Source organism: Scyliorhinus canicula, chromosome 3 (genome assembly GCF_902713615.1).
Source record: "Scyliorhinus canicula chromosome 3, sScyCan1.1, whole genome shotgun sequence".
NCBI lineage: Eukaryota > Metazoa > Chordata > Chondrichthyes > Carcharhiniformes > Scyliorhinidae > Scyliorhinus > Scyliorhinus canicula.
Genome location: NC_052148.1, coordinates 205,837,427 through 205,851,589, shown reverse-complemented (window position 1 = coordinate 205,851,589; position 14,163 = coordinate 205,837,427). Strand labels below are relative to the sequence as shown.

The 14,163-nt window shown below is 47.0% G+C and overlaps 1 protein-coding gene across 7 annotated transcripts in view; it reads right to left on the bottom strand.

The window, feature by feature from the left end:
- slc2a9l2 (solute carrier family 2 member 9, like 2) overlaps positions 1-14,163 on the bottom strand; it is a 630,183-nt gene that overhangs the window by 422,160 nt on the left and 193,860 nt on the right. For all 7 annotated transcript variants that reach the window (XM_038792065.1, XM_038792062.1, XM_038792063.1 and 4 more), the window contains one exon: positions 3,515-3,675. In XM_038792065.1, coding sequence (XP_038647993.1) covers positions 3,515-3,675 — 161 coding nt within the window. The remainder of the gene's footprint in view (positions 1-3,514; positions 3,676-14,163) is intronic.

Genomic DNA, 14,163 nt, shown 5'->3' with positions numbered 1-14,163 from the left:
GGTGAGACCTGAAGGGCTCCATGCCCATGAAAGGAGGGTGAATGGAGGGTATGAGGGATCGGGGAGTGAAAGGGGGTTATTAAGATGTGTGATGAAGTTGGGGATGAGGGGGGGGGACTTAAGGGGTGGGGTCTGAAATGGGGTGGCCATAAAGGTGGGAGGCCATCAGCGACCCCATGGCAGGGTATGTTCACTTTGGCAGGATGGGTGCAATGCTCGGATGCCCACAAGGATGGATGGGTGTGGGGCAGGGTCGCCCTCATGCCTGGGTATTGGTGCGGGGGGGGGGGGGGGGGGGGCTCACGCTAACTTTTAGTGAGGTTACCCTTTTGGTTGGTCAAGGGTCGGGGGTGTTGCCCATGACTAGGGGGATCACATTGTCCATGGGTGGGGGTTGTCAGGGACCCCCAACCTCACTTTGAGATGGGGCACCCTTTGAAAATGGCACCCCAATCTCTGAGGAGCTTGAACCAAAGAGAAAATGCTGAAAATCTCAGCAGGTCTGGCAGCATCTGTAGGGAGAGAAGAGAGCTAACGTTTTGAGTCCAGATGACCCTTTGTCAAAGCTGGTTTGTCCAGCGAGTTTAGTTCCCCATTGCCGGAAAAAATTCTAAGGGCGGGATCTACTAGCCACCTTGCGCTCGCAAGGCAGCGCAGCCTGGTCAGTATATGCCAGGAGATCCCTCTTCCAGGATCTAGTAGCCACACCACACCTCGTGAGATCTAACGTGACCTTGAGAGACATTGCAATGTCAATCCCGCTCATCGCGGGAGGGATTACTTTCTGGCAAATCTGGATATTAGAGTGAAACAGCTAGTCTCACTCTAATATGCATTCCTGAGATCTAACCGAGGAATGGAATCTAACTCCCTCGCCTTTGAAATTTCTGATGAGTGCCGTTCCGTGCTGCTCTCCACAAATGGGGACCAGACAGTCCAAAGATGAGCAGATTGGGTGGATTGGCCATGATAAATTGTCCTTCGTGACCAAAAAAGTTTAGGAGGGGTTAGTGGGTTACCCAGATAGGGTGGGTGAGGTCTTAAATGGGTCGGTGCAGACTCGATGGGCCGAATGGCCTCCTTCTGCACTTTATGTTCTATGTTCTAGATGGAACAACACACATGGGAGTCTCCTGGGAAATCCCCAAGTGCTTGCCCACTGTGCAGTGACTCCCTGGCACTGCTGGTGTTAACTGGGCACCCTGGCATTGCCAGCCTAGTACCCTGGCATTGCTTCGGTGCCCAGGTGGCACCACCATCTGGCATGGATACTGCCAGGGTGACAGGCTGGTGGTGCCAAGCTAGCATTTTCCATGTGACAGGAACAGGCCCGGTGAATCCTGTGCAGGTGTGGAGGAGGAAAGCTGAGGACCCCATTATAGATGAGTTGGGCTTGGAGGGGCGGTTTCAGTGATCACATCAAGAGATCTGAACGTCATTTTTAAATGGCATCCTGATTGCGCCTTGCACTGAGCAGTTCCGGCGAGCAGAAACACCTGGCTAATTGCGTGCTATGGGACTCTGTTCCCATTCATGTGTGGGATTGACTGCTGAGAAACTCCCCAGGCCCCAGAAAAAATTACTAGGTGCACGATCTTAGTTTCTCAGTGTCATTTCAGGAGGGTTTGGCTGGGAGCTTTCCCTGGCTCTCTACAAATTTTCCATCGCTATCTAACCACACTTGAGTCACTATTTTGGGTCCTGGAAAGTTTCTCCCTGAGTTAGCCCACATTTAGAATTATTTTCATCAGTGGGGAGCTGAACTCGATGGCCAGATGGCTCCTCAGAGATCGGGCCACCATTTTGAAAGGATGCCCCCTCCCCCTTTTCAGGCCTACCTACTCCCCTTTAGGGCCCCCCTTTTCCAGGACTCCCCCCCCCCCCCCCCCCCAATTTTCTGAAGTTTCCTTCATAACCACTCTTCATATCTCCCCCATCAACCGTCCTTTCGTGGACATGGCCTCCTCAGGCCCTGACCTTTGGCAGTACCACCCTGGCACCTTGGCAGTGCCAGGGTGGCAGTGCCAAGGTGCTCGGGTGTCAGGGGGACTGCGAGAATGCCGTCCTGCCCTGTTCCTGACCACCCAGAGGCCTCCAACAGCCTGGGAGACCCCTCTCCCCGGGTGCCATTCCATGTTCTCCAGGGCTTTCCCGCTGTAGCCCCGGCTTGCAACAAAGTCCCAATAGATGCTGTGATGTTTCTCGGTGCAGCGAGCGCCATTAAATACCCAACTAAATGCGCTCGTCACAGGACTCTGTTGCAATTTGGTTCGATCGCGCCCTTAGTTATTTTGTCGAGTGAACTGCGCCCATCATTTGGCTGCCATGTAACTTACGTAATGACCATGACTACATTTCAGAAAAATAAACACAATTAATTTTGAAGCACTTGGTGATGCATTGAGATCAGGAACAGATTCTTCCTTTACCAGATTTTCATTGAATTAACTTTCCTTTTCAGAAGATAGAACTCACCTTTGATGGATGTCAAATTAATATTTTCTATACATACTTCATTGCATCAAGTAATAGCCATCATCCAGAAACGATACAGTTTATGGACCAAGAAACTAATAACTTAGTTTGCTGGAGGCGCCACTGGTAACAACAAAACTGTCATTTTCCAGCAACAAACTGATGATCACAAAAGGCCCATTTTTCAGCTTCTTGAGAATCACTTTACTCCTATCTTTCCATTGTCTGATGCATAGCCCAGCTATACAGACATACACAAAACCATGCTGGCTATACAATGGAAAAATCAATACCGTGGCAAATAATTTAGCAGAGAAAGTATTGGACATTAGTTAAAGAATGGCACTCACTGCTGACCTCAAGAAAACCGTCCACAAAAACTCAGCGTGTGCGAGAGCATACATTTCCTCATCCCCAACACCAGTTTAAATTTGGTGTCATCCATAGCATATCTGTGGCATCCAGCAACAGTATAGGCAGCAGACCGGCTGATTTGGCTAATCACATTGAAGGATTCTTACAGACAGCAAAGCAGGAAGTTAAAGGCAGCAAATATAAATCACATTGAAATCATTGCAAAGAGAGGAAAATACATGTTGGGGTATACTTATGTGATTGAGAAAGAATGATGCATTTCAGAACAAAATCTTGTATGACTTAACAGCAATATGACTTAACACTTATTGAAAACTCTGAATAGGCTTAACATTTTCATTGGTTTTTAGAGTGAGAGCAGAGTGCAAGTGGTTGGAGTTCACAAATAAAGATCAATGATTTTTAATGATTCTGCAAAGATAGAACACATCATGTCCTGTGAGGGAGCTGGGTGCAACTGACAACGACGTCTGTGTTTAACTGTGCGTTAGCAGACTCCAGAAATTGCTATCAGTTTTACATAGGAATGACGACGAGTGCTGACAGCTTCGCCATTGTAGCAGTGCAAATTCCAAGCCATTGGACTTCCACAGGCTAGTAATATATATGTTAAAAAAAAAAAATTCCATCAATTTTAGCTCAGTTATTCCTGACAGCTACATACCTGCCCAAGTATTTCACAGAAGGGGTTACAAGAAATGCACCAACCAGACCACCAATGGCAAAGATGGAGACAATTATCGACCAGAGAAGAGTTATTGATTTGGTTTCAATAGTTGTTCCAAAGCGCCTTGTCCATGATTCATTACAGAAGGCTTTAATGTACTGAAAAGACAAATTAAATTAGTATTAGTGCCAGGGTAGCAAGGAACAAATTAAATCTAATCAATGGATCAACTTGATGGCAGGACTCTGAATGTAGTAATAAACCAGAAATATAAAATGTGTTGCATTAACAGAATAAATGCCTGCCTCTCGGTGAAATTCGGTAACAAAAGAATTTTCGAGTACTGCCACGAATTATTTACCCCGTTTGTTCTTCATGCACTGTGCACTATTCCCAGCCCAGTTTGCTCCACTCAAATTCTTTTGTCAAGATTGGCTATATTCAGCTGCAAAGGATGCATATTTGCAGCCTGCAGTGATTGTCCGTCTGATGTTTCCTCTCTTCCTTCAGGGAAATACTTGGCCTCCATCCTGTTCCTCTGCATGATAACTACTGGAGGGTGGTGGAATTATAACTACAAATCAGCATCCCTTCACTCTCTGTCAAAATCCCTTTGAGCTCCAACACGCTTGCATCACCAATTGAGATCATTTTAAATCTCTATTTATAACCAAGTTATTTATAACTAAGAGTCATTAATTGAATCACATTTTATTTAAACCCCAAAAACCTCAAGCTAATTTTATAGCTATTGCAATGATACGTCAGAGGAAAATTAAGAACACAGGGATTTTCTTTCTCCGTCAGTTTTGTCCCCTACTTTCCAGACGCTACTCACTCCATAGAATCCCTACAGTGCTGAAGGAGGCCATTTGGCCCATCATGTCGGCACCGACCCTCCGAAAGAGGACTCGATCTACTCGCCCTATCCCTGTAACCTCACACATTGATCATGGCCAATTCACCTCACCTGCTCCTCTTTGGACTTTCTTGGGTATAAATCTCCTTTCTTGGTTATAATTTCAAGGGAACCAGTCACTACCTTCTGGTATCTCATCCACGTGACCATTATTTTTCTGTGAGTCTTGGAGTGTTGACAGTGGGATTTTGTCAAGAGCACAGCTGATGTTAAATACTAGGGTATTCCAAATCTCAGAAAGAAACTTTGAATGCCTGCTCTCAAATGTATCTTGCAATTTGAAATAGTGTGAGGAACGGTGTACAGACCAGTGAACAATATCCCAGGAATGGGAACATTGACCAATTTTGGATGCTGATCATTAGTCTAATGTTGCCATGGCTGAAATCAACTCCAGTCCGGACATGAGGCTTTCTTGTTTAAGTACTCACTGGGTAACTTCATTGCAATATTGAGGAAGCTCTAGTGAAGCGCACTGTTGTGCCTATCATACTCTCCTGCCTCTTCTGAAAGGTGGTGTTAACCCAGCATGCTGTTAATTATCCACCTGAGATTTATTCACAGGTGAGACAACACACAGAAATAGAAAAAGAATTTTCAAGCTGTTAATGATACAAGTACCCAGAAAACTATAAAGACTGAACCAGTCCACACGCAGTCACAACAGTCAGGTCGTCTGAGATAGAAATTCCTCAGGCTTTTTACTGCTCATAAAAGATTGGAAAATAGCCAAGTCCCGGCTTCATTGGCTCCCAGTCTGTGCTGCAAGTTCCAGTGGACCAGGTAATGTGGGAGACAGGCTGAGGCTGGGATGGAGACTGATCAGAACCCCTGCCACTTCAGTCTAGTGGGAACTCAATGGGAATGAGCTTTTCAGCATTTTAAATGGCTGTTCTAGGGCTGATCTTGGATGTTCAGGCTGCGATTATTGTCTGAACATCAAAAATGTGTGGCAATACAATTTTACGTTTACTGGGGCCACCTCAAAAATATTCTTTTGGTCATAACTTTGCTGGAAGTGTAGTGGGAACATCGTTTGCATGTATTGATGGGCGGCACAATGGCACGGTAGTTATCACTGCTGCCTTACAGCGCCAGGGACCTAGGTTTGATTCTGACCTTGGGACTGGCTGTGCGGAATTTGCACATTCTCCCCCTGTCTGTGTGGGTTTCCTCTAGATGCACCGGTTTCCTCCCACTGTCCAAAGATGTGCATGTTAGCTGGATTGGCCATGATCAATGCATGGAGATAGGGAGGAGGGGTGGGCCTAAGTACGTGCTCTTTTGGAATTTTGGTGCAGATTCAATGGGCTGACTAGCCTCCTTCTGCACTGTAGAGATTCTATGGAAGATGGTGGCACAATGACAGAAAATGTGAGGAAATTCAGGGCTACTACATTTATGCCAAAATTCTGCTAATGGTGGTGGGTAAAGGGCTATCATATGGGGAGTTCATTAAATCTCAATCCTAGATTTTCCTCATTTGTCAGGTCTCTTGGTTGAAATCGAAAATATTACTTTTCACCTGTAATCGCATTACAGCATTGACAGTGCCTTGGTTTTAAGTGAACCTGATTCAATTAGCTCTTGACAATTTTCATGGTATGCCTCAGTTGATGGTTTACAATACTCAGAAAGTGAATTTAATGAATACTGACTCCAAATGCAATTAACAGTAATACAATCCACTGCCAACAGCAGGAGAAATTCTTGTACATTTTAACAGCACAGAGAAATGGTTTCAGAGAAGAGAAGAGAAAGAGAGACCGCTCTGCAAGGCTTTATGAAATGTCACTCTTTGGATTATCAAAAATATTCTTAAACAGTGAGGGAAAGGGAATTATTTCCCCCAACTTTGTGCATAACATCTGTGCTTACAGATGCCATGAAATGGATAATCAAATCCAAGGTGAATCTAATCAGTGTGTCCAGACAGAAGGAAAAACGATTAAACTGCTCTCTCGAAATTTGATACTTTGCATTTCACTGCACTGGGCAATGATCCAAAAATTAATAAATTGTTTGAAATCCTGCCTGTTGCACCACTGTACAATAATTAAAATAAATTATAACATTTGGTGGTGTGTGTTTCAATATTGGGAAAGATGGAGCCATCAATACGTTGTGAAACCTGCCAACCTATTAACAGTTCAAAATCTAGATTGTTTGGCTCAAGCTTCCATTTCTTCAAATATTTACAAATTGTATCAGTGCTGAATGAAATGTTAAAGCTCAAACTGGTTAACTCATGAATAAAAATTAATTTTAGTCATTTAGCGAGGAACTGACAAAGCTAAGAAAGACTACTGCAGCCTGGGCACAGGCAAGGCAAAGGAAGGCAGGCAGACAACCAGTATAACCCTTCACATGGCTCCCCAAAACTCAGGACATCAAAGAGGAAGAACCAATAAATTAACTATTGTAGAGGAGGAATAGAAGCAAATAGGAGAAAGATTGGGTGCCAGAGGAAGGAAAGGAAGGGGGAAAGAATTCGAGAAGAATTAAGGAGATCTGAGAGAGACTAGAAAGGAAGAGAGGAGTAGAGGAGTGAGACAAGAAGGGAGCAGGGGATTGGAAGAGGAAAGAGAAGGAAGGTGGAACAGAGTTGTCTGATTCCTTGACGCCACTCTTCCCCTTTTCATTTCTACTCTCTGTTCCCTCTCTGTTCTCAATTCCTCTCCACCTCCTTGCCGCTTTCCTTTTCCGAGCCACTTCCACAGCTAGTGTATCCCTCCATATAAGGAAACCAAAACTGTCCATTGTAATCTAGACATGCCTCATCAATGTCCTGTACAGAATAAGATTTCCCCAATTTATACTCCATCCTTCTTGCAATAAAGACCAATATTCCATTTGCCTTCCTAATTACTTGCTAACCTTTTGTGAATCATGAAAAAGGACATTCAGATCCCTCTGTACTGCAGCATACAGCATCCTCTCTCCATTTAAATAATATTCTGCTTTTCTATTCTTCCCATCAAAGGGGACAACTCTCCTTTTCCCATATTATACTCCATCCAAGAAATCTTTCCCACTCACCTATCCTATTAATATCCCTTTGCAGACTCCTTGGGGGGATTCTCCGACCCCCCGTTTTCCAGGCGGGAGAGGGATTCTCCGGGTCCCGATGGGCCGAACGGCCGTCCATTTTTGGCCAGTCCTGCTGGCCGTGAATCACTCGACTCACGCACCGGCGGGACCTGGCAAGTGAGTATGCGTGGACAGTGCTCGGGGGGGGATCCGACCCCGGGAGGGGGCACCCCCCACGGTGGCCTGGCCCGCTATCGGGGCCCACCGATCTGCGGCGGGCTTGTTCCGTGGGGGCACTGCTTCCTTCCGCGCCGGCCCTTGTAGGGCTCTGCCATGGCCGCCGCAGAGAAGAGAACCCCCCCGTGCATGCGCCAAAATACGGCAGCCGGTCTGCGCATGCACGGAATCACGCCGGCTGTTCCGCACATGCGCGTGATCATGACAGCCCTTCGGCGAATGCGCGAACTATCCGGCCCAGCAGCGCCGGCTGGAGCAGCGTCAACTCCTCCAGCTGCTGGGATATAGGAATTACTGATAAGAAAAAGATATCTCCCCAACCAAAAGGTAAGACTGGGAATTTTGGCAGGGTTTTGTAGCCCACAGGGTGGGGGGAAGAGAGGCATTAAGGAATACCATCTTGGAGGGGGTACCGCTGATGGGGATAGGGGACCCCAAAAAAGGTGATATCCATCCTCTTCCTTTCTTCACATCTTTACCCATTCTTTGAAACCTGCCGCACTGGCCACCTTCCTTCTGCCTTCGCCAGTCACATGTATTATTGTGGCATAAGCAGACTGAGATCCTTAAGTGGCCATCAATTTTCCTTGACGACCTCTGTAATATGGGGAATAAGGTGGGGGTGGGCTGGTCACCTGTTTGATTTTACATGCCCTCCGTCTTCAAATACACAGGTGGACTGAGGAGAGGGGCTTGTAAAATCAATCCCACGCTAAAATATCACTCCCAACACCATGAGCTCTTATCTTGTGCAGTAAACATTTATGTGGCACATTATTGAATCCATTTTAGCAATCTAAATAGAGTACATCTATTGGTTCCATTTTATTCCATCCCAATCATCAACCTCCTCCAAAAACTTTAATAACTTTGTCAGGGTGGCACGCTAGCACAGTGGTTAGCACAGTTGCTTCACTGCGCCAGGGACCCAGGTTCGATTCCCGGCTTGGATCACTGTCTGTGCGGAGCATGCATGTTCTCCCCGTGTTTGCGTGGGGTTCTTCCGGGTGCTCTGGTTTCCTCCCATAAGTCCCGAAAGACATACTTTTTAGGTGAATTGGACATTCTGAATTCTCCCTGTGTACCCGAACAGGCGTAGTGTGATGACAAGGGACTTTTCACAGTAACTTCATTGCGGTGTTAATGTAAGCCGACTTGTGACTCCACTAAAAAAAATCATTAATTATTAAATACAATTTTCCTTTCGCAAAACCATGTTAACTCTGACTCAATGTATTTTAATTTTCTAAATGTCCTCTATTACCTTCAGAATAATGGATTCTAACATTTTTTCCATTGACAGATGTTAGGCTAATTGGCCTAAAATGTCCTGTTCTCGGTCTCCATCCTTTTTTCAATAGGGAATCTAGCCGTTTTTGAAGATTACAAACATTGCTTCCACTATCTCTGCAGCTGGATCAGGCGGCGTGTAACGAGATGGAGACCGGCGCTTCCGTGATGAACGACGTAACGGTTGTACATCCACGGCCTGTCGGCCCGAGGATTCCCCCTCTGAGGTGTCTTGTGTCTCCATCTCGGAGTCAGAGCCTGCTGCCTCCGTCATCTCGGTGTCTTTATCTCCACGCGGTTCTGTCACGACCTGCGCAGGCTTTGAGTGAGGCACCAGAGGAAGATTGTGAGGAAAACTTTCCATTGTGTCTGGTCTCTGCGGCTGCAGGAATGAGCTCCTGGGGCGGGCAATCTTTGGCAGGGATAGTCTTCTGGACCGAACATGGTCTACATGTTTGCGCTGGAGACGACCCTGGGCTTGCACCTGGTAAGAGATAGGGCCCGTTTGGTGAAAGATTACGCCAGGGACTCACTGGGCACCACCAGCAAAATTCCGAACGAACACTGGGTCACCGGGCGTAAATTGCCGAATCGGCTGATGCTGAGAAAAGCCATGTCCCTGCCGTTCTCGTGTGTGGCGTACTTTTGCGCCAATATCCGGGAAAACCATGCTAAGACGGGCGCAAAGTCTCTGGCCCATTAGGAGTTCTGCGGGAGCTACCCCAGTCACCGCATGGGGGGGGTGGTCCTATAGGCAAACAAAAACCGAGCCAGTCTCGTGTCCATCGACCCGGAAGACTGCTTCTTTAGGCCTCGTTTGAATGTCTGCACTGCGTGCTCCGCCAACCCATTTGAAGCTGGGTGGTAAGGGACAGTGCGGACATGATGTATGCCGTTCATCTTCATGAACCTTACAAACTCCTCACTTGTAAACGGAGTGCCATTGTCCATGACCAGCACCTCGGGGAGGCCATGCGTACTGAAAGACAAACGCATCTTCTTGATTGTTGCGCAGGACGTTGTGCCTCCCATCTTATGCACCTCTAGCCACTTAGACTGGGCGTCGATTAATAGCAGGCAGTGCAGGGATCCCCTGTGGTCGTTCCCCTCTATAACAAGTATACCGTTTTGGATACTGTTGCGGGGGACGACTTACCAGGGGTAAGCAATAGGGCGCAGGTCTCTGGCACAGAGTCTGTCCCTGTTGCTCAGAAGGGAAGGGAGAAGAGGAACAGAGCACTTGTCATTGGGGACTCCATAGTTAGAGGAACAGACAGGAGGTTCTGTGGGAACGAAAGAGACTCACGGTTGGTGTGTTGCCTCCCAGGTGCCAGGGTTCGTGATGTCTCTGATCGTGTTTTTGGGATCCTTAAGGGGGAGGGGGAGCAGCCCCAAGTCGTGGTCCACTTAGGTACCAACGACATAGGTAGGAAGAGAGATGGGGATTTGAGACAGAAATTCAGGGAGCTAGGGTGGAAGCTGAGAGCTAGAACAAACAGAGTTGTTATCTCTGGGTTGTTACCCGTGCCACGTGCTAGCGAAGTAAGAAATAAGGAGAGAGAGGAGTTGAACACGTGGCTACAGGGATGGTGCAGGAGGGAGGGTTTTGGTTTCCTGGATAATTGGGGCTCATTCTGGGGTAGGTGGGACCTCTACAAACAGGATGGTCTTCACCTGAACCAGAGGGGTACCAATATCCTGGGAGGGAGATTTGCTAGTGCTCTTCGGGGGGGTTTAAACTAATTCAGCAGGGGGATGGGAACCTAAATTGTAGACCCAGGGTACAGGATGTTGAGAGTAGTGAGGTCAGGGATAGGGTTAAAAGTTCGAAAGAGGGCACCGGCAAGCAGGACGCTGGTTTGAAGTGTGTCTACTTCAACGCCAGGAGCATCCGGAATAAGGTGGGTGAGCTTGCAGCATGGGTTGGTACCTGGGATCTCGATGTTGTGGCGATTTCGGAGACATGGGTAGAGCAGGGACAGGAATGGTTGTTGCAGGTTCCAGGATTTAGATGTTTCTGTAAGAACAGAGAAGATGGTAAAAGAGGGGGGGGTGTGGCATTGTTAATCAAGGAAAGTATTACGGCGGTAGAAAGGACGCTTGAGGACTCGTCTACTGAGGCAGTATGGGCCGAGGTTAGGAACAGTAGAGGAGAGGTCACCCTGTTGGGAGTTGTCTATAGACCTCCGAATAGTCCCAGAGATGTAGAGGAAAGGATTGCAAAGATGATTCTTGACAGGAGCGAGAGTAACAGGGTAGTTGTTATGGGGGACTTTAACTTTCCAAATATTGACTGGAAATACTATAGTTCGAGTACTATAGATGGGTCAGTTTTTGTGCAGTGTGTGCAGGAGGGTTTTCTGACACAGTATGTAGACAGGCCAACAAGGGGCGAGGCCACATTGGATTTGGTACTGGGTAATGAACCCGGCCAGGTGTTAGATTTAGATGTAGGTGAGCACTTTGGTGATAGTGATCACAACTCGGTTATGTTTACTTTAGCAATGGGCAGGGATAGGTATATACCGCAAGGCAAGAATTATAGCTGGGGGAAAGGCAATTATGATGCTATTCGGCAAGATTTAGGAGGTATAGGATGGGGAAGGAAACTGCAGGAGATGGGTACAATCGAAATGTGGAGCTTTTTCAAGGAACAGCTACTGCGTGTCCTTGATAAGTATGTACCTGTCAGGCAGGGAGGAAGTTGTCGAGCAAGGGAGCCGTGGTTTACTAAGGAAGTTGAAGCACTTGTCAAGAGGAAGAAGAAGGCTTATGTTAGGATGAGACATGAAGGCTCAGTTAGGGCACTTGAGAGTTACAAGTTAGCCAGGAAGGACCTAAAGGGAGAGTTAAGAAGAGCGAGGAGAGGACACGAAAAGTCGTTGGCGGATAGGATCAAGGAAAACCCTAAGGCTTTCTATAGGTATATCAGGAACAAAAGAATGACTCGAGTAAGATTAGGGCCAATCAAGGATAGTAGTGGAAAGTTGTGTGTGGAATCAGAGGAGATAGGGGAAGCATTAAATGGATATTTTTCGTCAGTGTTTACACTGGAGAAAGACAATGTTGTCGAGGAGAACACTCAGGTTCAGTCGACCAGGCTAGATGGAATTGAGGTTCAAAAGGAGGAGGTGTTAGCAATTTTAGAAAATGTCAAAATAGACAAGTCCCCTGGGCCAGATGGGATTTATCCTAGGATTCTCTGGGAAGCCAGGGAGGAGATTGCTGAGCCTTTGTCCTTGATCTTTATGTCGTCTTTGTCGACAGGAATAGTGCCGGAAGACTGGAGGATAGCAAATGTTGTCCCCTTGTTCAAGAAGGGGAGTAGAGACAACCCTGGTAATTATAGACCTGTGAGCCTTACTTCGGTTGTGGGTAAAATGTTGGAAAAGGTAATAAGAGATAGGGTTTATAATCATCTTGAAAAGAACAAGTTGATTAGCGATACTCAACACGGTTTTGTGAAGGGTAGGTCATGTCTCACAAACCTTATTGAGTTTTTTGAGAAGGTGACCAAACAGGTGGATCAGGGTAAAGCTGTTGATGTGGTGTATATGGATTTCAGTAAGGCGTTTGATAAGGTTCCCCACGGTAGGCTATTGCAGAAAATAAGGAAGTATGGAATTGAAGGTGATTTAGCGGTTTGGATCAGTAATTGGCTAGCTGAAAGAAGACAGAGGGTGGTGGTTGATGGCAAATGTTCATCCTGGAGTTCAGTTACTAGTGGTGTACCGCAAGGATCTGTTTTGGGGCCACTGCTGTTTGTAATTTTTATAAATGACCTGGAAGAGGGTGTAGAAGGATGGGTTAGTAAATTTGCAGATGACACGAAGGTCGGTGGAGTTGTGGATAGTGCTGAAGGATGTTATAGGATACAGAGGGACATAGATAAGCTGCAGAGCTGGGCTGAGAGGTGGCAGATGGAGTTTAATGCGGAAAAGTGTGAGGTGGTTCACTTTGGAAGGAGTAACAGGAATGCAGAGTACTGGGCTAATGGCAAGATTCTTGGTAGTGTAGATGAACAGAGAGATCTCGGCATCCAGGTACATAAATCCCTGAAAGTTGCCACCCAGGTTAATAGGCCTGTTAAGAAGGCATATGGTGTGCTAGCCTTTATAAGCAGGGGGATTGAGTTTCGGAACCACAAGGTCATGCTGCAGCTGTACATAACTCTGGTGCGGCCACACCTGGAGTACTGCGTGCAGTTCTGGTCACCACATTATAGGAAGGATGTGGAAGCTTTGGAAAGGGTTCAGAGGAGATTTACTAGGATGTTGCCTGGTATGGAGGGAAGGTCTTACGAGGAAAGGCTCAGGGAATTGAGGTTGTTTTCGTTAGAGAGGAGAAGGCTGAGAGGTGACTTAATAGAGACATATAAGATAGTCAGAGGGTTAGATAGGGTGGACAGTGAGAGTCTTTTTCCTCGGATGGTGATGACCAACACGATGGGACATAGCTTTAAATTGAGGGGTGAGAGATATAGGACAGATGTCAGAGGCAGTTTCTTTACTCAGAGAGTAGTAGGGGTGTGGAACGCCCTGCCTGCAATAGTAGTAGACTCGCCAACTTTAAGGGTATTTAAGTGGTCACTGGATAGACATATGGATGAAAATGGAATAGTGTAGGTCAGATAGGCTTCAGATGGTTTCACAGGTTGGCGCAACATCGAGGGCTGAAGGGCCCGTACTGCGCTGTAGTGTTCTATGTTCTATGGATCCTTGAAAAGGGCCGGCGAAATCCGCATGGAAGCGCGCCAAGGCCGCCCTGGCCATTCCCAATGATGTAGGGGCGCGGCCGGCGGAAACTTCTGATGCTCCTGGCAAATGGAGCAGTTTTGGGCCACCTTCTCAATGTCGGTGTCGAGGCCTGGCCACCAGACATAACTCCGGGCTAACATTTTCATTTTGGTCACACCTGGATGCCCATTGTGCAAGTCTCTCATTATCAGCTCCTGTCCTTTTTCCAGAACAATCACACGCGTCCCCCACAAAAGGATGCTGTCTTCCACGCTGAATTCGGAGAGCTTGGAGGAAAACGCCCGCAACTCGCCTGGGAGCTGTCTATGCTGCCCACCATACAGGACTATGTGCCGAACCTTTGACAGGACTGGCTCCATCTGGGTCCACTCACGGATCTGTGATGCCGTGACAGGCAAGGTGTCCTTAAAATT